Here is a 27,178-nt window from a genome sequence, read left to right on the forward strand (position 1 = left end):
CTTGGTTCTACCAACCCTGGAGTACTGCGTGTAGTTTTGGTCTCTCAATAAAGATGGAGTGGAACAAGTTTCACCAGATTTGTTCCTGGGATGGTGGGACTGTCCTCTGAAGAGAGACTGGATAAACTGGGACTACATTCTCTAGGGTTTCAAAGAATAACAGGTGATCTCACTGAAGCTTACTGAAAGTTAAGAGAAAGATAAAGTGAATACAGATTCGATTAGATTCCCTACAGTGTGGAAACAGGCCCTTCGGCCCAACAAGTCCACACTGATCCTCCGAAGAGCAACCCATCCAGGCCTATTTCCCTCTGGCTAACGGACCGAACACTTGGGCAATTTAGCATGGGCAGTTTACCTGACCTCCACAGGTTTAGACTGAAGGAGGAAACCGGAGCACCCGGAGGGAACCCACACAGACACGGGGAGAATGTGGAAACTCCACACAGAAAGTTGCCCAAGGCTGAAATCGAGCCTGGGACCCTGGTGCTGTGAGGCAGCAGTGCTAACCACTGAGCCACAGTGCTGCCTGAATACAGGTAAACCATTTCCCATTGCTGGGGAGTTTACATCAGGGGGTGAGGGGGCGCGGGGGGACAACAACCTAAAAGTGCCAAATAGATCTGAAATGAGAAGAATTTATTTTACTTCGAGGGTTGTGAACCTTTGAAATTTTCTACCACAGAGCGCTGTGGAAGCTCAGTCTTTGAGCATATTTAACATGGAGATTGACAGTCTTCTGATTACCAGCATGGGAGGTGATGGCTGACATGAATTATCGTTGGACTACGATCCAGCGTCTGGATGTGAATCCTGCCACAGCACACGATGGAATTTGCATTCAATAAAAATCTGGAAAATAAGTATCTGACGGTTGCTGATTATCAGGAAATGACCATCCAGTTCACTAACTCTGTTGAGCTAAGGAAACAGTTATTGTTACCAGGTCTGACCTACATTTGACTCCTGACCCACAGCATTGTAGGAATGAGCAATAATGCCACATCCTGACAATAAATAAAATGGGGAAGGGTTGGTAAAAGGCAATGAAGTGTTGGATCAGCAACGATTGTACGGAATTATGGGCAGGCTTGAAGGGCTGAATAACCTCCTCCCATTTCTATGAAGAAATGTTCAGAATCATAGTTGATGCATCACAGATTCCAGAATTTGGCCACAATATGTAGAGGGAAGAAATTTAATGCAGTGAGTGGTACTAACCTGGAATTTAATACTTACAATCAAAGGTAAATAATATCAAGATTCTGATGATCGGATCTTCACATCCAATAGAAGACATGAATGTTCTTCAAATATCCTGTGAATGAAGTTTACAAATGTCATTCCTTACTGTGCAGATTACACATTAAAAAAACACACTTGTATTAGTTTGAATTTGCAATGGTTAGGTTCTCCCCATCTAACACCCTTAGAATCAGAGGCTCCCTATAGTGTGGTAACAGGCCCTTCAGCTCAACAAGTCCACACTAACCCTCCGAAGAGTATCCCACCAAACCCACTCCCCAATCCTAATACTCTACATTTAGCCCTGACTAACACACCTAACCTACACGTTCCACACTATGGGCAACATTACACGGCCAATTCAGCCTAACTTGCACATCTTTGGATTGTGGAAGGAAACCAGAGCACCCGGAGGAAAGTGAGGCCTGCAGATGTTGGAGATCAGAGCTGAAAAATGTGTTGCTGGAAAAGCGCAGCAGGTCAGGCAGCATCCAAGGAGCAGGAGAATCAACGTTTCTGGCAATTGAAGATCCTATGCCTGAAATGTCAATTCTCCTGCTCCTTGGATGCTGCCTGACTTACTGTGCTTTTCCAGCAACACATTTTTCAACTGGAGGAAACCCACGCAGACAGGGGGAGGACGTACGAATTCCACTCAGACAGTCGCTTGAGGCTGAAATTGAACCCGGGTTCCTGGTGCTGTGTAGCAGCGGTGCGAACCACTGAGACAAATCCATTACTATTAGTGCAATATAGAAATTAAAAACACCCCTTCCTCCTGGCCCTGGATGACCATGCACTCCACCTGTTGGTGTGATTGGTCAGTCACTCAATTTGAGGATGACTCTGCACAGGGTCCTGAGTTTTGGGTCTGGAGGTGGACGTGTCTTTGAACACATGGAGCAAAGAGAGCCATGGCACAGTGAGATCTGGAAAGCAGGATTTGCTTCCTTTCCTTCTTTGAAGCCTCTCTGCCTCATCAATAAGACACTGGGTGTGAAGGGCTGATGCAGCTCGATGGACAAGTTGTCTCCATCCTGAACAATTGGCAGCAAGCTCCGCCCACTCATTCCAAACACTGCCCCCAACAAAGATGGCGGCCACGCACTCGTCTGAGCCACAGTGCCCCCAACAAAGATGGCGGCAGCGGCGAAGGGCCTTGCCGCCGGGAGGAAGCCCGGAGCCGTCGGTCATTTGGATGCAAACGGCGGCGCGGGGTAACTCTACTCGGTGTTTGCTGCTTACACGAGACCTTCACGAAATCTCTCAGCGTATTAGCGCGATCGGCCGGCTCCTCCTTCCTGCATCAGCACCGATATTCTCGGAGCTCATCGCCTTCGCCGTCTCCGCGCCTTTTCCAGTCGCTGCCGACTCTGCGCCTGCGCACTGCTCTCCTGCCGCTGGGTCTGCACCGCGGGGGATTATGGGTATGTTCACCCCCATGGAATGATGGGATTGGAGAGGACCTCAAGGACTGAAGGAGACCATTTGGCCCATCGGCTCTGCTATGTGCATGCAACCCAGGCCCAGCTATTACTTTATTACTGCAATTCCCTTGGTCAGTCCACCCAGTCTGTATATTTAGCATAGCCAAACCAGCTGACCTTCACATCTTTGGATTGCAGGAGGAAACCCAGACAGACACTGGGAGAATGTGCAAACTCCACATAGACAGGTGCCTGAGGGTGGAATCAAACCTGGGTCCGTGGTGTTATCAGGCAGCAGTGTTAGCCACTGAGCCGCCTCTTCAACCTCTCACTTTGCTTGAGTTATGGTGACCCTCGTTAAATTCACCAACAGCCCTTTTTCCCTAATGAGAGCAGTCCAATGGTCCTCTGAGACGATGGTGACGCTACTACTGCCACCCCTATTAATAATGCCTAGCATACTGTCTGCATCATTAATCACTTTTCAAGTTGTCCTTCCATTTAAAGTGTTATCCAAATGTAAATCCAGGTCCCTCGTCTGCTGCATCATTATTGCATTTATACTTCTTATTTTGTAGTTGTTTGGTAGTACAGATCTTAAATAATAAGGCAAATTCTGTCAAAAGGTTTCTCTTGCACTTATAGGGACATTTAGCAAGTAGTACCAACATAAAGAGAAAACAAAACCCCGCGTTGCCATCACCTATCCTGCCTGAAACCACTTCTCTCCTGTGATATTTCGCAACTGCATGGAATGCTAAGAGCATCTTCCTCCTTTGGCTTCAGTCATTGAGAGGTGGTTGTGTAGGGATACAAATCAATCACTCTGCACAGAATTCCAAGTGAAAAGACTCTATGTTATCAATGAGTGGAATGAGAATTGAAATGTCCATCTGGGACATTGTTTGTGGAGAACACTGTGCAGTCATTCCTGTGGTGAGTGTCCGCAGGTTAAAAAACTGAAGCTTGTGGGATCAAAAGCCAGGGGGAGGAAGTGGAACAGAATAAAGAGTTAAATGATCCGCCATCTTCATACTGAATGGAAGTGGCTAGGAGAACAACAGAATCCAATAACTCAGTCAGATGGGAATTCACTACTGTGTCTGCACGTTGAAGGACAGAGTGAATCCCTTTCCACACTCAACTCAAGTGACTGGTTTCCCTCCAGTGAGGACTGCAGATGCTGGAGATCAAGAGTCAAGAGTGTGGGGCTAGAAAATACTGCAGTTCCATCGATTTGGAACAATTAATCCCATTTGCACAGGACTGGAGAGTGGGGAAATAAAATGGGAGGTAAACTGCCATGAGAACATAGCTTCGAGGTAACGATTTGAATTACATGTGCACAGAAAAGTATGATGGCATCTGTGGCAAAACAAAACCATTCGCCAGATGCTGTTCCTCAGTTGCGAGGCAGAGTTGCGGGACAGCCTGTTTGCAGTTCCTAACGGATGTGCAACATGTGGTTTACCGTAGTTTCATAAGGTGGTTCAGAACCATCTGCACCATTTAAAGATGGAGGGTAAATCTTATTCCAAGTAGTGACAACAACATCTTGCAAATGGATGTAAGTCAGTAGCAAAGTGCTGGGTGCTGAAAGTTGATACATTTTAAAAGTATTCTTGAGAAGTTGGGTTTCGGGTAGATGATTGACACCTCTTTTCAGGCCGAGTACAAGGATGAAAATAGAGTCACCCGTTGAATATAATTGCAAAAACAAAATAATATTTTGAGGCTTCAACTCGTAACGCTAATCCAACTGACGCAGCTCCTTCAGATTACTCTGGGGGTAACCCTGTTGTGCAAGTTGCCATCAACAGTAAGCTACTGGAACAGTCCAAACAGCTACTGCATTTCAGAAGGAGTAACTGACAGAAGGACTTCATTTGGGACAACAATAGTTGAAATGGCGACATAGTATACTGCATTATTAACTGGCCCCTTGGCGGAAAGTGCATTTTCTCGGAGAAGTGGGTTTGTATCCCATACATACTTTGTTGGCCTGTGAAGCATCCATTATTGTACCTGACTGTGAACCCTTTAAAACCCAATCTGACAGCTGTTGTGACCAAGCGTTATGTTATTACCTTGTTCCAGACTCTCTGTGCTTCTCTAAGTCATTGCTAGCTTTTCATCTCTCTTAAAGGTACAAAACCCTTCACATCTTCATAACAATGACCACTTACATGAGGGCAACAGATAAATGGGAAAACCACCCCATGTAATGTTCCCCTCCAAGCCACTCACCAGTCCTGACTTGCAAATACCACCATTCCTTCATTTTGTTGAGTAAAATTCCTGAAATCCTCTCCATAATTGCATTGAGAGACAACTTCCAGCATGTGGACTCCAACAGTTGAAGGAGGCAGCTCACCACCACCTTTCCAGGGGCAACTAGCAATGTACAATAGAAAAATGCTTGCCAGCCAGCGATGTCCAAGTCTCACAAGGGAAAATGGAAGTCTCCATGTTGGCACAGCCTGGACCCCTTCAGGCCTTCAAATTCACATTCATATTAATTACACAAAATTCATCATTTCTTCTTTGATCCAATGAAGTAAATACCTTGTGCAACTTCCAGGATTCAGAACATCAAACTAAATTAGCTTAACCAGTGAAACAATAATCTCTTCTTTCAATGGTTAAAAACACAGTGTGTCCTTTTTTTTGAAAAAAGGAGTTGCAAAAAGTGATAAAGCGTTCTGTCTCCTGTGGTTCCCACGTCTCGCTAAAGCTGATTGGTACTGCCTTTCTTTCTTCTCTCACCGCGATTTATGAGAATCCATGCGATCCCCAGCACCCACATGATTGGGTTTACTGCCACATCTGCACGACAGCATCTCTGAAACAGCAGCAGTTCCTCAGTGCTGCACTGAACACTCAGCCGGGATGTTATACTCACATCTCTGTAGCCCATGTATGTGACTTGGGGTACCGAAACCACCCTGCATACCCCCACCTGGGAGAAATGCCGAAGGACTAAGGGGCGACACGGTGGCTCAGTGGGTGAGGGGGCGGCATGGTGGCTCTGTGGTTAGTGTGGTAAATATGAATACATAACTGCAAAGTAAAACATGTTGGGATGCTGCGTGAGTGTAAGGTCTGGGTTACGTGCTCGAGTCAGCCTTGCGTGACTGCGGCCTGTTAGGTGACAGAAGGTGAAGAAAGACAATCACAGCCCAACGTGATGAGCTGCAGCAATCCAATTGTGGCAGAGTCTGATTGGTTAAGGGGAAATAATGTAGGCTTAGTGTGATTGGTTATGCTAATGGAACAGGGATAGGGTTAGAACATCATAAACACTACAGGACTCTCACTGTCATACAGTCACACAGAAGAGCACAGAAACAGACCCTTTGATCCAACCTGCTTGTACAACCAGATATTCTAAATTAATCTTGTCATTTGCCAGCACGTGGCCCATTTCCCTCTAAACCCTTCCAATTCATATACCTATCCAGGTACTTTTTAAATGTTGTAATTGTACCAGCCTCCACCACATCCTCCAGACATGTACCACCCTCTGCGTGAGAAAGGTGCCCCGTAAGGTCGCTTTTAAATCTTTCCCATCTCACCTTAAACCTATGCCTCTAGTTTTGGACTCCTCCACCCTGGGGAAAAGACCTTGGCTATTCACCCTATCCATGCCCTTCATGATTTTATAAACTTCTGTGAAGGTCATCCCATCGCCTCTGACACTGCAGGGAAAATAGCCCTTGTCTATTCAGCCTCTCCCTGTAGCCCAAACCCTCCAGCCCTGGCAACACGCTCGTAAATCTTTTCTGAACCCTTTCAAGTTTCACAACATCCTTCTTACAGCAGGGAGGCCAGAATTGAACACAGTATTGCAAAAGTGGCCTCACCAATGTCCTGTAACCACCCAACCCTTATACTCAATGCACTGATCATGCATACCAAACACCACTTTTACTATCCTGTCCACTTGGAACCCCACTTTCAAGGAACTATGAACCTGTCCTCTAAGCTCGCTTTGCCCAGCAACACTCCCCAGGCCCCCAAACGTCTTGCCTAGCAAAATGTAGCACCTCACATTTATCTCAGTTAATCTCCATTTGTCATTCCTTGGCCCATCGGCCCACTTCATCAAGGTGCTGTATTCTGAGGTAATCTCCTTCAGTGTCCACTACACCACCAATTCTGGTGTCATCTGCAAATTTAGTAACCATATTCTTATATTCACATCCAAATCATTTATATAAATGACAAAAAGCAGCAAACTCAGCACCCATCCCTGTGAGACACCAGAGGTCACAGGCCTCCAGTCTGAAAAGCAACACTCCGCTGCACCTCTGGCTCCTACCTTTTAGCTCATTTCTTTGATCCAAAGAGCTACTTCTCCCTGTATTGCATGTGATCTAACCTTGTTAACCAGTCTACCATGTGGAACCTTGTTGAATGCTTTACTTGTCCAACAACACCTTCATCAATCCTCTTTGTCACCTTTTCAAAATCTCAAGCAAGTTAGTGAAACATGATTTCCCACACACAAAACCACGTTAACTATCCCCAACCATTCCTTGTCCTTCCCTCCTTAATTTTAAGGTGCATTATGAAGTAAGTTTCGGATCCACAATTGTACAGATAGATTGATGATGCTCCTCCTCCAGAAAATGTAAGAACAAAAGGGTGTAAAAGTTACTTTAAGTTTACCTTTCTGCAAGACTGAAGGTTACTTTAGGGCAAAACAAGTGAGATCAAGTTAGACTCAAATGCTGAAAAATGATAGTTACAATTGTCAAAACCAGTTCGCTCTCATGAGTATCTGTATCTAAAATTAGAATTTGCTGTTCTAACTATCTTTAACATTATACATTTTCACCAGAGGATGAAACTGTATTTATTACACCCTCAAATCCCATTCAGGTCATGGTTGAGGCAACTTGCATTATTCAAAATAACGTTCTGATGTTTGTATTAAACAACAAAGAAATAATGGATGCTGTCACTATTAGGAACAGCAAGTAGAAGTCAGAAAGGTAAAGTAAAGCATTCTTTGTGAATTAAAAAGTAGTGACTGCAGTAGTCAAAAATTAGGAGTACTTTCAAATTCTGGAAATTTACAACTCGCAGGCTTTTCAGGGCTGTCTGCACTGATGGCCACAGCTTTGATTTGCAAATAAAGGCTTATCATCTTGAGAAATTCTCTGTGTCCTGGCCATTCCTATCAACCATAACATTAGCACTGCTGCCTCACTGCACCAGGGACCCAGGTTCGATTCCAGCCTCGGGCAATTGTCTGTGTGTAGTGTATACATTCTCCCCATGTGTTGCATGGGTTTCCTCCGGGTGCTCCGGTTTCCTCCCACTGTCCAAAGCTGTGCGGGTCAGGTGAATTGACCAGGCTAAATTGCCTGTAGTGTTATGTAAGGGGTAAATGTAGCGATATGGGTGGGCGGTGGGTCAGTGTGGACTTGTTGGGCCGAAGGGCCTGTTTCCACACTGTAAATAATCTAATCTTAGGTTCATGTAACTTGCCATATTTATCCTTCATTTTCACAGGAACATACTGCTCCTGAACTCTTATCAATGGCTTTTTGAAATAGTCCAAAATAATCGATGTGGATTTACCCCCAAATCCTCCAGTTCCTGCCCAATATTGTAGTTCGCATTCCCCCAATTAAACTCCTTCAACCAAGGACAGCTGTTATTCCAATCCATGAGTATCTTAAAACTATGGTATGATGGTCACTCCTCCCTGAAATCCTCCCCACTGAAACATCACTCACTTGGCCTGGTTCATTTCCTAAAAGCAGGTCCAATGTAACAGCTTCCCTGGTTGGACTGTTGACATACTGAGTCTAGATTCAATGCATGTTCAATTCATACTCCACGGCTATTAGCTCCACGTGAAACAGCAGCCAACAGGTATCTCACTTTATTCCAATACAGAATGCTCAGAAAGAGCAATGTTAAAAAAAGAAAGTGAAGACTGAAATTTCCAAATAGTTGTCATGGGGGTGGGGGGTGGGAGATGACTTCACTGGTACCAATACCTTGAATGTCGAGGTAAGATCAACACCTAAGTAGCACTGATAGTATCCAGTTCTGTCACTGTGATTTAGCAACATCATAGGGATCACATAATGCAGATGCATGAATGTAATACAGATTTAATAGTATTTCTGAACAATATCAGCATTCACACTTTCTGAAAGATGAAAAATGAATACTGAGATTCCATCTAAAGACAATAAATAAAGCTAAAGATTATTGTTTCCTTCGATCGGTTGGAATCTTTAACTGAGGAGCTGAAATCACAGTTCAGGCAGCAAGCACACATCACCAAAACAAAACTGCACTCTCACCACTTGAAGACATATTTTCATTCTGCCTAAACTTGTCCTTGTATAATGTTTTCTTTCTTCTCCTTTCTGTTACGGGTGTAATTGAGTCCTCCTTTAATGAGAAGCCTTGTTAAGTACCTCATTTAGTCTGACAACTGCATAACTCAATTTATGGACTTTAATGTCAAATGCACAATATACAATTAATTAAGCTTATGTCAAAATGTAAGTTTAAATATTCTTGCCCAACAAAAGCACACCTGATCCTAGATAGGTGTTCAATCATTAAATCACTGAAATTTAAGCTAATTCATGGCAAAACTTTGTTTTCTTATTGAAGGTCAAGTTCATTAATATAACTGGAAATAAAGAATGGGGCAATTAACCAGTAGCAATGGAAGAATCTGTATTGCCGAGAGCAATCAAGAGGAGGGAAACAGACAAGGAAGGAAGGAAGAAGAACATATTAGTAATGACAACAGATGTAAAACAGGGTTGGAGGGTTTGAGCGATAGGGAAAGGCTGAACAGGCAGGGGCTGTTTTCCCTGGAGTGTTGGAGGCGAAGGGGTGACCTTACAGAGGTTTACAAAATTATGAGGGGCATGTATAGGATAAATAGACAAAGTCTTTCCACTGGGGTCAGGGAGTCCAGAACTAGAGGGCATAGGTTTAGGGTGACAGGGGAAAGATATAAAAGAGACCTAAGTGGCAACGTTTTCACACAGAGGGTGGTACGTGTATGGAATGAGCTGCCAGAGGATGTGGTGGAGGCTGGTACAATTGCAACATTTAAGAGGCATTTGGATGGGTATATGACTAGGAAGGGCTTGGAGGGATATGGGCCGGGTGCTGGCAGGTGGGACTAGATTGTGTTGGGATATCTGGTCAGCATGGACGGGTTGGACTGAAGGGTCTGTTTCCATGCTGGACATCTCAATGACCTGCCCATGAGAAGGATAAGAAGCTGAGGAGCAGAAGTTGAAAGAGTGGCTTCAGCCTCCACAAGGTTAGGCTGGAGGAAAGTCCACAAGTGTACTCCTGGATGTGGGACAAAGACTCTCTGAGAATTGAGTAACAGTGGAAGAGTTGCAATGGCTGCTGGTGTCATCAGCCACATGTGAAATCTGACACTGAGTTTTTCAGATGATGTCCCTGAGCAGCAGACTGTGGATTAGGAATAGGAAGAGGCAGAGGACTGATCCTCTGGGACACCAGAGGTAAGGCCATGGAAGCAGGAAGGGAAGGCGTTGCACTGATGCTCTGACCGTGACGTGACAGGTCAGCAATGAGTCAGAAAAGCGTAGGTCCATTCAGCAGGAGAACAGTGACGAGGGGCTGCAGGAGGATGGTGTGGTAGAAGGCTTCAGAACGGGGCAAGAAGGTCAAGGAGTAATTGCTTACTTTCAAAATCGGTGATTTGGACAAGAATTTGATTCTGGTGACGGGGATGAAATCTGACTGGAGGAATTGAAAGATGGAGTTCTGGGAACAATAGACACAGATTTAGAAGGAGGCAAAGTGTTCACAGGAAGAGATTCGGGATGGGATACAATGACGGCTGAGCCAAGTGTTGTTTTTTGAGGATGAGTAAATGGCGGCAGAGGGAAAGGGAAGTGGGATAGTCTTTGAAGAGAGAGAACCATGAACAATATTAGTGAGCAAGGACGGTTTGGTAAATGCTGTCACTAGTTCAGCATTGGTCAGAACCAAGTCGAGTGTAACGCTGGAAAAGCACAGCAAGTCAGGCAGCATGAGGAGCAGGAGCATCAACATTCCAGACATAAACTCTTCATCCGCCCTCTCTCTGCCCCCACACCCAGCTCCAGCCCTTCACCAGGTCCTAGCTCCCAGTCCGCCATTTCTTTACCATTACCCCATGGCTCCCCCTCACTGAAGATGAACGTTTAGTCCTCAGCAAAGGCCTCACCTTTTTTTTTTCAATCAAGACTTCCGCCCACCCATCGAGGACCCCTTCTCTCATCTCTAATACACCCCATCCACCTGGACACCCCCTACTGGCCTGTTATCCGCCCTCAATCTCTTCATGTCTCACTGCCGCCATTCCTGATGCAGGACTTATGCCCGTAACGTCGATTCTCCGGCACCTCGGAAGCTGCCTGACCTGCTGTGCTTTTCCAGCACCACACTCTCGACTCTGATCTCCAGCATCTGCAGTCCTCACTTTCTCCTTGTTCAGAACAAGACAGAGGAGGTGGATCTCATGGACAAGGTGAGCGCTGACAGGGAACAAGGGGACATAAGAAACAAAATGAAGAATGGATGATTTCACAGCTCTGACATGAATTTGCTCGATTCATCAGGGCAAGGAAGGGAAGCAGCAAGAAGCAGGTGATTACATTGTCTCAATCTCAGTGGCAAAGAGACTCTTGTGGGTTTGTCATCCCTGAGGTGAAGTTAAAGGAGAAACGGGGAAGGAGAATTCTTCAAAAGAAATTAACTTGTGTCAGACATAAAAGCAAATTCCAAACAGTGCACTTAGTTGTGAATCCGCTGGTGTGACAGGAGGGTGGATGAATTAGCAAATCTCTTCCCACACACAGAGCAGGGAAACGGCTTCTCTCCATTGTGTGTTCTCTGGTGTGACAGGAGGGAGGATCTTTGAGCAAATCTCTTCCCACACACAGAGCAGGGAAACGGCTTCTCTCCAGTGTGTGTTCTCTGGTGTGACAGGAGGGTGGATGATTGAGCAAATCTCTTCCCACACACAGAGCAGGGAAACGGCCTCTCGCCAGTGTGAACATGTTGATGGCGGATTAGTTCCCCAGAATACTTGAAGCATTTCCCACAGTTCAGACACTTAAAAGGTTTCTCTCCAGTGTGAACCTGCTGGTGCCTTCGCAGGTGGAATGAGCGAGTGAATCCCTTGCCACACTCGGAACAGGTGAATGGCCTCACACCAGAATGGATCCGTTGGTGGGCAATCAGCCGGGATGGTTTCTTGAACCCAGTCCCGCAGTGAGAACACACGAACGGTCTCTCATCAGTGTGAACTAGTTGATGGGACACCAGATCCTTAGAACTTATGAAGCACATCCAGCAGTCCGGGCAATGGAACGGTCTCTCCCCAGTGTGAATTCGCTGGTGCCCTCGCAGGTGCTGTGACCGTCTGAACCCCTTCCCACACACAGAGCAGGTGAACGGCCTCTCCCCGGTGTGAACCCTCTGGTGAGCAGTCAGTTGCGATGACCGCCCGAACACCTGAACAGTCTCTCATCTGTGTGAACACGTTGATGGGACGTCAGTTTATCAGAACTCTTGTAGCACTTCCCACAGTCTGGGCACTGAAAAGGTCTCTTGTCAGTGTGAACGAGCTGGTGTATCCGCAAGTGTGATAGCTGAGTGAAAGCCTTCCCACACTTGGAGCAGGTGAATGGCCTTTCTCCAGTGTGAGTGCGCCGATGAACCTCCAGTTTGGACGGGAATCGGAATCCCTTCGCACAGTCCCCACACTTCCAAGGTTTCTTCTCTTTCTGGCTGTGTTCCAACACACCAGAAGACTGGCTGAAATCCTGGCGGCAACCAGGAGGCGTGTGCAGCGTCTCTCCGTTGTGAACAGTGCTTTCTCCTTCCATATTCAAATCGTGATGATGTTCAGGTCACCAAAAACTTGGTAATTCTGACAGGTCCTGATTTGCCCTTCGCTTCTGTTACCCAATTACAAATCCACCCCTTCTAAGACTCTGTGAAATTTATTTTGAACAGAAAAATTGGAGTAAGAGAGAGCCCACAAAACACAAAAGTAGATTCAATTAATGAAGGGCTAACAGAAACCAGTAAGTAGCAATAAATGGGTCTTCTCACATTGGCAGGCTGTGACTAGTGGGATGCTGCAAGGACCAGTACTTGGGCCCCAACTATCAACAGCACACATCAATAATTTGGAGGTGGGGATGAAATGTAAAATTTCCAATTTGCAATGGTACAAAATTAAGTGGGTCATGTGCGCTGTGAAGAAGATGTAAAGCGGTTTCAGGAAGACATGTGAATGGACAAGGACATGGCAGTTGGAATATAATGCAAAATAATATGAATCATATCAGCATCGTGTAATAGAGATCTACAACACAGAAACAGGTCCTTCAGACCATCGATTCTGAACTATTAAAAATCAAGCACCTGACTATTGTCAGTCCATTGAGCTTATATGCTTTGGCATCACAATTGCAGATCTCCAGCCTTGACGTTCCCCCTTTCCTCGGAGAAACAGATGTGCACATTATTTCTGAAAAGGCAAAGGGTTGGAAAATCTAGAGTTACAAGGGAACCTCGACGTCTTTGATGATAAGGCTCTTCAGAGGGTCGGTGTGGGCTTGGTGGGCCGAATGGCCCATTTCCACATTGCAGGGATTGTATATTTTTATGATCAAAGTTAACATGCAAATGCGTCAAACTATTAGGGAGGCATGTGGAATGTTTGTGTTTCTCACAACAGGATTTGAGTACAGTAGTGAAACCTTGGTCCCCTCATACAGGAGCTTGGTTCTACCAACCCTGGAGTACTGCGTGTACTTTTGGTCTCTCAATAAAGATGGAGTGGAACAAGTTTCACAGAATTTGTTCCTGGGATGGTGGGACTGTCCTCTGAAGAGAGACTGGATAAACTGGGACTACATTCTCTAGGGTTTCAAAGAATAACAGGTGATCTCACTGAAGCTTACTGAATAGTTAAGAGAAAGATAAAGTGAATACAGATTCGATTAGATTCCCTACAGTGTGGAAACAGGCCCTTCGGCCCAACAAGTCCACACTGATCCTCCGAAGAGAAACCCACCCAGGCCTATTTCCCTCTGGCTAACGGACCTAACACTATGGGCAATTTACCTGACCTCCACATGTTTGGACTGAAGGAGGAAACCGGAGCACCCGGAGGGAACCCACACAGACACGGGGAGAATGTGGAAACTCCACACAGAAAGTTGCCCAAAGCTGAAATCGAGCCTGGCACCCTGGTGCTGTGAGGCAGCAGTGCTAACCACTGAGCCACAGTGCTGCCTGAATACAGGTAAACCATTTCCCATTGCTGGGGAGTCTACATCAGGGGGTGAGGGGGTGCTGGGGGACAACAATCTAAAAGTGCCAAATAGATCTGAAATGAGAAGAATTTATTTTACTTCGAGGGTTGTGAACCTTTGGAATTTCCTACCACAGAGGCTGTGGAAGCTCAGTCTTTGAGCATATTTAACATGGAGATTGACAGTCTTCTGATTACCAGCATGGGAGGTGATGGCTGACATGAATTATCGTTGGACTACGATCCAGCGTCTGGATTTCAATCCTGCCACAGCACATGATGGAATTTGCATTCAATAAAAATCTGGAAAATAAGTATCTGACGATTGCTGATTATCAGGAAATAACCATCCAGTTCACTAACTCTGTTGAGCTAAGGAAACAGTTATCGTTACCAGGTCTGACCTACATTTGACTCCTGTCCCACAGCATTGTAGGAATGAGCAATAATGCCACATCCTGACAATAAATAAAATGGGGAAGGGTTGGTAAAAGGCAATGAAGTGTTAGATCAGCCATGATTGTACGGAATTATGGGCAGGCTTGAAGGGGTGAATAACCTCCTCCCATTTCTATGAAGAAATGTTCAGAATCATAGGTGATGCATCACAGATTCCAGAATTTGGCCACAATATATAGAGGGAAGAAATTTAATGCAGTGAGTGGTACTAACCTGGAATTTAATACTTACAATCAAAGGTAAATAATATCAAGATTCTGATGATCGGATCTTCACATCCAATAGAAGACATGAATGTTCTTCAAATATCCTGTGAATGAAGTTTACAAATGTCATTCCTTACTGTGCAGATTACACATTAAAAAAAAACACTGTATTAGTTTGAATTTGCAATGGTTAGGTTCTCCCCATCTAACACCCTTAGAATCAGAGGCTCCCTATAGTGTGGTAACAGGCCCTTCAGCTCAACAAGTCCACACTAACCCTCCGAAGAGTATCCCACCAAACCCACTCCCTAATCCTAATACTCTACATTTACCCCTGACTAACACACCTAACCTACACTTTCCACACTATGGGCAACATTGCACGGCCAATTCAGCCTAACTTGCACATCCTTGGATTGTGGAAGGAAACCAGAGCACCCGGAGGAAAGTGAGGCCTGCAGATGTTGGAGATCAGAGCTGAAAAATGTGTTGCTGGAAAAGTGCAGCAGGTCAGGCAGCATCCAAGGAGCAGGAAAATCAACGTTTCTGGCAATTAAAGAGCTTATGCCTGAAATGTCAATTCTCCTGCTCCTTGGATGCTGCCTGACTTACTGTGCTTTTCCAGCAACACATTTTTCACCCGGAGGAAACCCACGCAGACAGGGGGAGGACGTACGAATTCCACTCAGACAGTCGCTTGAGGCTGAAATTGAACCCGGGTTCCTGGTGCTGTGAGGCAGCAGTGCGAACCACTGAGAGAAATCCATTACTATTAGTGCAATATAGAAATTAAAAACATCCCTTCCTCCTGGCCCTGGATGACCATGCACTCCACCTGTTGGTGTGATTGGTCTGTCACTCAATTTGAGGATGACTCTGCACAGGGTCCTGAGTTTTGGGTCTGGAGGTGGACGTGTCTTTGAACACATGGAGCAAAGAGAGCCATGGCACAGTGAGATCTGGAAAGCAGGATTTGCTTCCTTTCCTTCTTTGAAGCCTCTCTGCCTCATCAATAAGACATTGGGTGTGAAGGGCTGATGCAGCTCGATGGACAAGTTGTCTCCATCCTGAACAATGGGCAGCAAGCTCCGCCCACTCATTCCAAACACTGCCCCCAACAAAGATGGCGGCCACGCACTCGTCTGAGCCACAGTGCCCCCAACAAAGATGGCGGCAGCGGCGAAGGGCCTTGCCGCCGGGAGGAAGCCTGGAGCCGTCGGTCATTTGGATGCAAACGGCGGCGCGGGGTAACTCTACTCGGTGTTTGCTGCTTACACGAGACCTTCACGAAATCTCTCAGCGTATTAGCGCGATCGGCCGGCTCCTCCTTCCTGCATCAGCACCGATATTCTCGGAGCTCATCGCCTTCGCCGTCTCCGCGCCTTTTCCAGTCGCTGCCGACTCTGCGCCTGCGCACTGCTCTCCTGCCGCTGGGTCTGCACCGCGGGGGATTATGGGTATGTTCACCCCCATGGAATGATGGGATTGGAGAGGACCTCAAGGGCTGAAGGAGACCATTTGGCCCATCGGCTCTGCTATGTGCATGCAACCCAGGCCCAGCCATTACTTTATTACTGCAATTCCCTTGTTCAGTCCACCCAGTCTGCATGTTCCAGCACACACTTTAGCATGGCCCATTCGACTGACCTGCACATCTTTGGATTGCAGGAGGAAACCCAGACAGACACTGGGAGAATGTGCAAACTCCACATAGACAGGTGCCTGAGGGTGGAATCAAACCTGGGTCCGTGGTGTTATCAGGCAGCAGTGTTAGCCACTGAGCCGCCTCTTCAACCTCTCACTTTGCTTGAGTTATGGTGACCCTCGTTAAATTCACCACCAGCCCTTTTTCCCTAATGAGAGCAGTCCAATGGTCCTCTGAGACGATGGTGACGCTACTACTGCCACCCCTATTAATAATGCCTAGCATACTGTCTGCATCATGAATCACTTTTCAAGTTGTCCTTCCATTTAAAGTGTTATCCAAATGTAAATCCAGGTCCCTCGTCTGCTGCATCATTATTGCATTTATACTTCTTATTTTGTAGTTGTTTGGTAGTACAGATCTTAAATAATAAGGCAAATTCTGTCAAAAGGTTTCTCTTGCACTTATAGGGACATTTAGCAAGTAGTACCAACATAAAGAGAAAACAAAACCCCGCGTTGCCATCACCTATCCTGCCTGAAACCACTTCTCTCCTGTGATATTTCGCAACTGCATGGAATGCTAAGAGCATCTTCCTCCTTTGGCTTCAGTCATTGAGAGGTGGTTGTGTAGGGATACAAATCAATCACTCTGCACAGAATTCCAAGTGAAAAGACTCTATGTTATCAATGAGTGGAATGAGAATTGAAATGTCCATCTGGGACATTGTTTGTGGAGAACACTGTGCAGTCATTCCTGTGGTGAGTGTCCGCAGGTTAAAAAACTGAAGCTTGTGGGATCAAAAGCCAGGGGGAGGAAGTGGAACAGAATAAAGAGTTAAATGATCCGCCATCTTCATACTGAATGGAAGTGGCTAGGAGAACAACAGAATCCAATAACTCAGTCAGATGGGAATTCACTACTGTGTCTGCACGTTGAAGGACAGAGTGAATCCCTTTCCACACTCAACTCAAGTGACTGGTTTCCCTCCAGTGAGGACTGCAGATGCTGGAGATCAAGAGTCAAGAGTGTGGGGCTAGAAAATACTGCAGTTCCATCGATTTGGAACAATTAATCCCATTTGCACAGGACTGGAGAGTGGGGAAATAAAATGGGAGGTAAACTGCCATGAGAACATAGCTTCGAGGTAACGATTTGAATTACATGTGCACAGAAAAGTATGATGGCATCTGTGGCAAAACAAAACCATTCGCCAGATGCTGTTCCTCAGTTGCGAGGCAGAGTTGCGGGACAGCCTGTTTGCAGTTCCTAACGGATGTGCAACATGTGGTTTACCGTAGTTTCATAAGGTGGTTCAGAACCATCTGCACCATTTAAAGATGGAGGGTAAATCTTATTCCAAGTAGTGACAACAACATCTTGCAAATGGATGTAAGTCAGTAGCAAAGTGCTGGGTGCTGAAAGTTGATACATTTTAAAAGTATTCTTGAGAAGTTGGGTTTCGGGTAGATGATTGACACCTCTTTTCAGGCCGAGTACAAGGATGAAAATAGAGTCACCCGTTGAATATAATTGCAAAAACAAAATAATATTTTGAGGCTTCAACTCGTAACGCTAATCCAACTGACGCAGCTCCTTCAGATTACTCTGGGGGTAACCCTGTTGTGCAAGTTGCCATCAACAGTAAGCTACTGGAACAGTCCAAACAGCTACTGCATTTCAGAAGGAGTAACTGACAGAAGGACTTCATTTGGGACAACAATAGTTGAAATGGCGACATAGTATACTGCATTATTAACTGGCCCCTTGGCGGAAAGTGCATTTTCTCGGAGAAGTGGGTTTGTATCCCATACATACTTTGTTGGCCTGTGAAGCATCCATTATTGTACCTGACTGTGAACCCTTTAAAACCCAATCTGACAGCTGTTGTGACCAAGCGTTATGTTATTACCTTGTTCCAGACTCTCTGTGCTTCTCTAAGTCATTGCTAGCTTTTCATCTCTCTTAAAGGTACAAAACCCTTCACATCTTCATAACAATGACCACTTACATGAGGGCAACAGATAAATGGGAAAACCACCCCATGTAATGTTCCCCTCCAAGCCACTCACCAGTCCTGACTTGCAAATACCACCATTCCTTCATTTTGTTGAGTAAAATTCCTGAAATCCTCTCCATAATTGCATTGAGAGACAACTTCCAGCATGTGGACTCCAACAGTTGAAGGAGGCAGCTCACCACCACCTTTCCAGGGGCAACTAGCAATGTACAATAGAAAAATGCTTGCCAGCCAGCGATGTCCAAGTCTCACAAGGGAAAATGGAAGTCTCCATGTTGGCACAGCCTGGACCCCTTCAGGCCTTCAAATTCACATTCATATTAATTACACAAAATTCATCATTTCTTCTTTGATCCAATGAAGTAAATACCTTGTGCAACTTCCAGGATTCAGAACATCAAACTAAATTAGCTTAACCAGTGAAACAATAATCTCTTCTTTCAATGGTTAAAAACACAGTGTGTCCTTTTTTTTGAAAAAAGGAGTTGCAAAAAGTGATAAAGCGTTCTGTCTCCTGTGGTTCCCACGTCTCGCTAAAGCTGATTGGTACTGCCTTTCTTTCTTCTCTCACCGCGATTTATGAGAATCCATGCGATCCCCAGCACCCACATGATTGGGTTTACTGCCACATCTGCACGACAGCATCTCTGAAACAGCAGCAGTTCCTCAGTGCTGCACTGAACACTCAGCCGGGATGTTATACTCACATCTCTGTAGCCCATGTATGTGACTTGGGGTACCGAAACCACCCTGCATACCCCCACCTGGGAGAAATGCCGAAGGACTAAGGGGCGACACGGTGGCTCAGTGGGTGAGGGGGCGGCATGGTGGCTCTGTGGTTAGTGTGGTAAATATGAATACATAACTGCAAAGTAAAACATGTTGGGATGCTGCGTGAGTGTAAGGTCTGGGTTACGTGCTCGAGTCAGCCTTGCGTGACTGCGGCCTGTTAGGTGACAGAAGGTGAAGAAAGACAATCACAGCCCAACGTGATGAGCTGCAGCAATCCAATTGTGGCAGAGTCTGATTGGTTAAGGGGAAATAATGTAGGCTTAGTGTGATTGGTTATGCTAATGGAACAGGGATAGGGTTAGAACATCATAAACACTACAGGACTCTCACTGTCATACAGTCACACAGAAGAGCACAGAAACAGACCCTTTGATCCAACCTGCTTGTACAACCAGATATTCTAAATTAATCTTGTCATTTGCCAGCACGTGGCCCATTTCCCTCTAAACCCTTCCAATTCATATACCTATCCAGGTACTTTTTAAATGTTGTAATTGTACCAGCCTCCACCACATCCTCCAGACATGTACCACCCTCTGCGTGAGAAAGGTGCCCCGTAAGGTCGCTTTTAAATCTTTCCCATCTCACCTTAAACCTATGCCTCTAGTTTTGGACTCCTCCACCCTGGGGAAAAGACCTTGGCTATTCACCCTATCCATGCCCTTCATGATTTTATAAACTTCTGTGAAGGTCATCCCATCGCCTCTGACACTGCAGGGAAAATAGCCCTTGTCTATTCAGCCTCTCCCTGTAGCCCAAACCCTCCAGCCCTGGCAACACGCTCGTAAATCTTTTCTGAACCCTTTCAAGTTTCACAACATCCTTCTTACAGCAGGGAGGCCAGAATTGAACACAGTATTGCAAAAGTGGCCTCACCAATGTCCTGTAACCACCCAACCCTTATACTCAATGCACTGATCATGCATACCAAACACCACTTTTACTATCCTGTCCACTTGGAACCCCACTTTCAAGGAACTATGAACCTGTCCTCTAAGCTCGCTTTGCCCAGCAACACTCCCCAGGCCCCCAAACGTCTTGCCTAGCAAAATGTAGCACCTCACATTTATCTCAGTTAATCTCCATTTGTCATTCCTTGGCCCATCGGCCCACTTCATCAAGGTGCTGTATTCTGAGGTAATCTCCTTCAGTGTCCACTACACCACCAATTCTGGTGTCATCTGCAAATTTAGTAACCATATTCTTATATTCACATCCAAATCATTTATATAAATGACAAAAAGCAGCAAACTCAGCACCCATCCCTGTGAGACACCAGAGGTCACAGGCCTCCAGTCTGAAAAGCAACACTCCGCTGCACCTCTGGCTCCTACCTTTTAGCTCATTTCTTTGATCCAAAGAGCTACTTCTCCCTGTATTGCATGTGATCTAACCTTGTTAACCAGTCTACCATGTGGAACCTTGTTGAATGCTTTACTTGTCCAACAACACCTTCATCAATCCTCTTTGTCACCTTTTCAAAATCTCAAGCAAGTTAGTGAAACATGATTTCCCACACACAAAACCACGTTAACTATCCCCAACCATTCCTTGTCCTTCCCTCCTTAATTTTAAGGTGCATTATGAAGTAAGTTTCGGATCCACAATTGTACAGATAGATTGATGATGCTCCTCCTCCAGAAAATGTAAGAACAAAAGGGTGTAAAAGTTACTTTAAGTTTACCTTTCTGCAAGACTGAAGGTTACTTTAGGGCAAAACAAGTGAGATCAAGTTAGACTCAAATGCTGAAAAATGATAGTTACAATTGTCAAAACCAGTTCGCTCTCATGAGTATCTGTATCTAAAATTAGAATTTGCTGTTCTAACTATCTTTAACATTATACATTTTCACCAGAGGATGAAACTGTATTTATTACACCCTCAAATCCCATTCAGGTCATGGTTGAGGCAACTTGCATTATTCAAAATAACGTTCTGATGTTTGTATTAAACAACAAAGAAATAATGGATGCTGTCACTATTAGGAACAGCAAGTAGAAGTCAGAAAGGTAAAGTAAAGCATTCTTTGTGAATTAAAAAGTAGTGACTGCAGTAGTCAAAAATTAGGAGTACTTTCAAATTCTGGAAATTTACAACTCGCAGGCTTTTCAGGGCTGTCTGCACTGATGGCCACAGCTTTGATTTGCAAATAAAGGCTTATCATCTTGAGAAATTCTCTGTGTCCTGGCCATTCCTATCAACCATAACATTAGCACTGCTGCCTCACTGCACCAGGGACCCAGGTTCGATTCCAGCCTCGGGCAATTGTCTGTGTGTAGTGTATACATTCTCCCCATGTGTTGCATGGGTTTCCTCCGGGTGCTCCGGTTTCCTCCCACTGTCCAAAGCTGTGCGGGTCAGGTGAATTGACCAGGCTAAATTGCCTGTAGTGTTATGTAAGGGGTAAATGTAGCGATATGGGTGGGCGGTGGGTCGGTGTGGACTTGTTGGGCCGAAGGGCCTGTTTCCACACTGTAAATAATCTAATCTTAGGTTCATGTAACTTGCCATATTTATCCTTCATTTTCACAGGAACATACTGCTCCTGAACTCTTATCAATGGCTTTTTGAAATAGTCCAAAATAATCGATGTGGATTTACCCCCAAATCCTCCAGTTCCTGCCCAATATTGTAGTTCGCATTCCCCCAATTAAACTCCTTCAACCAAGGACAGCTGTTATTCCAATCCATGAGTATCTTAAAACTATGGTATGATGGTCACTCCTCCCTGAAATCCTCCCCACTGAAACATCACTCACTTGGCCTGGTTCATTTCCTAAAAGCAGGTCCAATGTAACAGCTTCCCTGGTTGGACTGTTGACATACTGAGTCTAGATTCAATGCATGTTCAATTCATACTCCACGGCTATTAGCTCCACGTGAAACAGCGGCCAACAGGTATCTCACTTTATTCCAATACAGAATGCTCAGAAAGAGCAATGTTAAAAAAAGAAAGTGAAGACTGAAATTTCCAAATAGTTGTCATGGGGGTGGGGGGTGGGAGATGACTTCACTGGTACCAATACCTTGAATGTCGAGGTAAGATCAACACCTAAGTAGCACTGATAGTATCCAGTTCTGTCACTGTGATTTAGCAACATCATAGGGATCACATAATGCAGATGCATGAATGTAATACAGATTTAATAGTATTTCTGAACAATATCAGCATTCACACTTTCTGAAAGATGAAAAATGAATACTGAGATTCCATCTAAAGACAATAAATAAAGCTAAAGATTATTGTTTCCTTCGATCGGTTGGAATCTTTAACTGAGGAGCTGAAATCACAGTTCAGGCAGCAAGCACACATCACCAAAACAAAACTGCACTCTCACCACTTGAAGACATATTTTCATTCTGCCTAAACTTGTCCTTGTATAATGTTTTCTTTCTTCTCCTTTCTGTTACGGGTGTAATCGAGTCCTCCTTTAATGAGAAGCCTTGTTAAGTACCTCATTTAGTCTGACAACTGCATAACTCAATTTATGGACTTTAATGTCAAATGCACAATATACAATTAATTAAGCTTATGTCAAAATGTAAGTTTAAATATTCTTGCCCAACAAAAGCACACCTGATCCTAGATAGGTGTTCAATCATTAAATCACTGAAATTTAAGCTAATTCATGGCAAAACTTTGTTTTCTTATTGAAGGTCAAGTTCATTAATATAACTGGAAATAAAGAATGGGGCAATTAACCAGTAGCAATGGAAGAATCTGTATTGCCGAGAGCAATCAAGAGGAGGGAAACAGACAAGGAAGGAAGGAAGAAGAACATATTAGTAATGACAACAGATGTAAAACAGGGTTGAAGGGTTTGAGCGATAGGGAAAGGCTGAACAGGCAGGGGCTGTTTTCCCTGGAGTGTTGGAGGCGAAGGGGTGACCTTACAGAGGTTTACAAAATTATGAGGGGCATGTATAGGATAAATAGACAAAGTCTTTCCACTGGGGTCAGGGAGTCCAGAACTAGAGGGCATAGGTTTAGGGTGACAGGGGAAAGATATAAAAGAGACCTAAGTGGCAACGTTTTCACACAGAGGGTGGTACGTGTGTGGAATGAGCTGCCAGAGGATGTGGTGGAGGCTGGTACAATTGCAACATTTAAGAGGCATTTGGATGGGTATATGACTAGGAAGGGCTTGGAGGGATATGGGCCGGGTGCTGGCAGGTGGGACTAGATTGTGTTGGGATATCTGGTCAGCATGGACGGGTTGGACTGAAGGGTCTGTTTCCATGCTGTACATCACAATGACCTGCCCATGAGAAGGATAAGAAGCTGAGGAGCAGAAGTTGAAAGAGTGGCTTCAGCCTCCACAAGGTTAGGCTGGAGGAAAGTCCACAAGTGTACTCCTGGATGTGGGACGAAGACTCTCTGAGAATTGAGTAACAGTGGAAGAGTTGCAATGGCTGTTGGTGTCATCAGCCACATGTGAAATCTGACACTGTGTTTTTCAGACAATGTCCTTGAGCAGCAGACTGTGGATTAGGAATAGGAAGAGGCAGAGGACTGATCCTCTGGGACACCAGAAGTAAGGCCATGGAAGCAGGAAGGGAAGGCGTTGCACTGATGCTCTGACCGTGATGTGACAGGTCAGCAATGAGTCAGAAAAGCGTAGGTCCATTCAGCAGGAGAACAGTGACGAGGGGCTGCAGGAGGATGGTGTGGTAGAAGGCTTCAGAACGGGGCAAGAAGGTCAAGGAGTAATTGCTTACTTTCAAAATCGGTGATTTGGACAAGAATTTGATTCTGGTGACGGGGATGAAATCTGACTGGAGGAATTGAAAGATGGAGTTCTGGGAACAATAGACACAGATTTAGAAGGAGGCAAAGTGTTCACAGGAAGAGATTCGGGATGGGATACAATGACGGCTGAGCCAAGTGTTGTTTTTTGAGGATGAGTAAATGGCGGCAGAGGGAAAGGGAAGTGGGATAGTCTTTGAAGAGAGAGAACGATGAACAATATTAGTGAGCAAGGACGGTTTGGTAAATGCTGTCACTAGTTCAGCATTGGTCAGAACCAAGTCGAGTGTAACGCTGGAAAAGCACAGCAAGTCAGGCAGCATGAGGAGCAGGAGCATCAACATTTCAGACATAAACTCTTCATCCGCCCTCTCTCTGCCCCCACACCCAGCTCCAGCCCTTCACCAGGTCCTAGCTCCCAGTCCGCCATTTCGTTACCATTACCCCATGGCTCCCCCTCACTGAAGATGAACGTTTAGTCCTCAGCAAAGGCCTCACCTTTTTTTTTTCAATCAAGACTTCCGCCCACCCATCGAGGACCCCTTCTCTCATCTCTAATACACCCCATCCACCTGGACACCCCCTACTGGCCTGTTATCCGCCCTCAATCTCTTCATGTCTCACTGCCGCCATTCCTGATGCAGGACTTATGCCCGTAACGTCGATTCTCCGGCACCTCGGAAGCTGCCTGACCTGCTGTGCTTTTCCAGCACCACACTCTCGACTCTGATCTCCAGCATCTGCAGTCCTCACTTTCTCCTTGTTCAGAACAAGACAGAGGAGGTGGATCTCATGGACAAGGTGAGCGCTGACAGGGAACAAGGGGACATAAGAAACAAAATGAAGAATGGATGATTTCACAGCTCTGACATGAATTTGCTCGATTCATCAGGGCAAGGAAGGGAAGCAGCAAGAAGCAGGTGATTACATTGTCTCAATCTCAGTGGCAAAGAGACTCTTGTGGGTTTGTCATCCCTGAGGTGAAGTTAAAGGAGAAACGGGGAAGGAGAATTCTTCAAAAGAAATTAACTTGTGTCAGACATAAAAGCAAATTCCAAACAGTGCACTTAGTTGTGAATCCGCTGGTGTGACAGGAGGGTGGATGAATTAGCAAATCTCTTCCCACACACAGAGCAGGGAAACGGCTTCTCTCCATTGTGTGTTCTCTGGTGTGACAGGAGGGAGGATCTTTGAGCAAATCTCTTCCCACACACAGAGCAGGGAAACGGCTTCTCTCCAGTGTGTGTTCTCTGGTGTGACAGGAGGGTGGATGATTGAGCAAATCTCTTCCCACACACAGAGCAGGGAAACGGCCTCTCGCCAGTGTGAACATGTTGATGGCGGATTAGTTCCCCAGAATACTTGAAGCATTTCCCACAGTTCAGACACTTAAAAGGTTTCTCTCCAGTGTGAACCTGCTGGTGCCTTCGCAGGTGGAATGAGCGAGTGAATCCCTTGCCACACTCGGAACAGGTGAATGGCCTCACACCAGAATGGATCCGTTGGTGGGCAATCAGCCGGGATGGTTTCTTGAACCCAGTCCCGCAGTGAGAACACACGAACGGTCTCTCATCAGTGTGAACTAGTTGATGGGACACCAGATCCTTAGAACTTATGAAGCACATCCAGCAGTCCGGGCAATGGAACGGTCTCTCCCCAGTGTGAATTCGCTGGTGCCCTCGCAGGTGCTGTGACCGTCTGAACCCCTTCCCACACACAGAGCAGGTGAACGGCCTCTCCCCGGTGTGAACCCTCTGGTGAGCAGTCAGTTGCGATGACCGCCCGAACCCAGTCCCGCACTGAGAACACCTGAACAGTCTCTCATCTGTGTGAACACGTTGATGGGACGTCAGTTTATCAGAACTCTTGTAGCACTTCCCACAGTCTGGGCACTGAAAAGGTCTCTTGTCAGTGTGAACGAGCTGGTGTATCCGCAAGTGTGATAGCTGAGTGAAAGCCTTCCCACACTTGGAGCAGGTGAATGGCCTTTCTCCAGTGTGAGTGCGACGATGAACCTCCAGTTTGGACGGGAATCGGAATCCCTTCGCACAGTCCCCACACTTCCAAGGTTTCTTCTCTTTCTGGTTGTGTTCCAACACACCAGAAGACTGGCTGAAATCCTGGCAGCAACCAGGAAGCGTGTGCAGCGTCTCTCCGTTGTGAACAGTGCTTTCTCCTTCCATATTCAAATCGTGATGATGTTCAGGTCACCAAAAACTTGGTAATTCTGACAGGTCCTGATTTGCCCTTCGCTTCTGTTACCCAATTACAAATCCACCCCTTCTAAGACTCTGTGAAATTTATTTTGAACAGAAAAATTGGAGTAAGAGAGAGCCCACAAAACACAAAAGTAGATTCAATTAATGAAGGGCTAACAGAAACCAGTAAGTAGCAGTAAATGGGTCTTCTCACATTGGAAGGCTGTAACTAGTGGGATGCTGCAAGGACCAGTACTTGGGCCCCAGCTATCAACAGCACACATCAATAATTTGGAGGTGGGGATGAAATGTAAAATTTCCAATTTGCAATGGTACAAAATTAAGTGGGTCATGTGCGCTATGAAGAAGATGTAAAGCGGTTTCAGGAAGACATGTGAATGGACAAGGACATGGCAGTTGGAATATAATGCGAAATAATATGAATCATATCAGCATCGTGTAATAGAGATCTACAACACAGAGACAGGTCCTTCAGACCATCGATTCTGAACTATTAAAAATCAAGCACCTGACTATTGTCATTCCATTGAGCTTATATGGCTTTGGCATCACAATTGCAGATCTCCAGCCTTGACGTTCCCCCTTTCCTCGGAGAAACAGATGTGCACATTATTTCTGAAATGGCAAAGGGTTGGAAAATCTAGAGTTACAAGGGAACCTCGACGTCTTTGATGATAAGGCTCTTCAGAGGTTCGGTGTGGGCTTGGTGGGCCGAATGGCCTATTTCCACGTTGCAGGGATTGTATATTTCTATGATCAAAGTTAACATGCAAATGCGTCAAACTATTAGGGAGGCGTGTGGAATGTTTGTGTTTCTCACAACAGGATTTGAGTATAGTAATGAAGCCTTGGTCCCGTCCTACAGGAGCTTGGTTCTACCAACCCTGGAGTACTGCGTGTAGTTTTGGTCTCTCAATAAAGATGGAGTGGAACAAGTTTCACCAGATTTGTTCCTGGGATGGTGGGACTGTCCTCTGAAGAGAGACTGGATAAACTGGGACTACATTCTCTAGGGTTTCAAAGAATAACAGGTGATCTCACTGAAGCTTACTGAAAGTTAAGAGAAAGATAAAGTGAAT

At 45.5% G+C, this 27,178-nt stretch overlaps 1 protein-coding gene and 1 long non-coding RNA gene across 2 annotated transcripts in view; both read right to left on the reverse strand.

The window, feature by feature from the left end:
• LOC132828645 (zinc finger protein 721-like) overlaps positions 1 to 27,178 on the reverse strand; it is a 46,638-nt gene that overhangs the window by 2,544 nt on the left and 16,916 nt on the right. The window contains exons 5-10 of the mRNA XM_060845696.1: positions 24,950 to 26,056; positions 20,817 to 20,838; positions 15,814 to 16,006; positions 12,196 to 12,508; positions 11,770 to 11,989; positions 2,354 to 2,546 (exon numbers count right to left, since the gene is read on the reverse strand). Coding sequence (XP_060701679.1) covers positions 2,354 to 2,546; positions 11,770 to 11,989; positions 12,196 to 12,508; positions 15,814 to 16,006; positions 20,817 to 20,838; positions 24,950 to 26,056 — 2,048 coding nt within the window. The remainder of the gene's footprint in view (positions 1 to 2,353; positions 2,547 to 11,769; positions 11,990 to 12,195; positions 12,509 to 15,813; positions 16,007 to 20,816; positions 20,839 to 24,949; positions 26,057 to 27,178) is intronic.
• On the reverse strand, positions 8,604 to 16,086 carry LOC132828727 (uncharacterized). Its single transcript, XR_009646146.1, has 3 exons — positions 15,951 to 16,086; positions 14,701 to 14,779; positions 8,604 to 11,215 (listed from the first exon to the last, which is right to left on the reverse strand). It is a non-coding gene; the product is annotated as an uncharacterized LOC132828727 (long non-coding RNA).

Source organism: Hemiscyllium ocellatum, chromosome 27, assembly GCF_020745735.1.
Source record: "Hemiscyllium ocellatum isolate sHemOce1 chromosome 27, sHemOce1.pat.X.cur, whole genome shotgun sequence".
Taxonomy (NCBI): Eukaryota; Metazoa; Chordata; class Chondrichthyes; order Orectolobiformes; family Hemiscylliidae; genus Hemiscyllium; species Hemiscyllium ocellatum.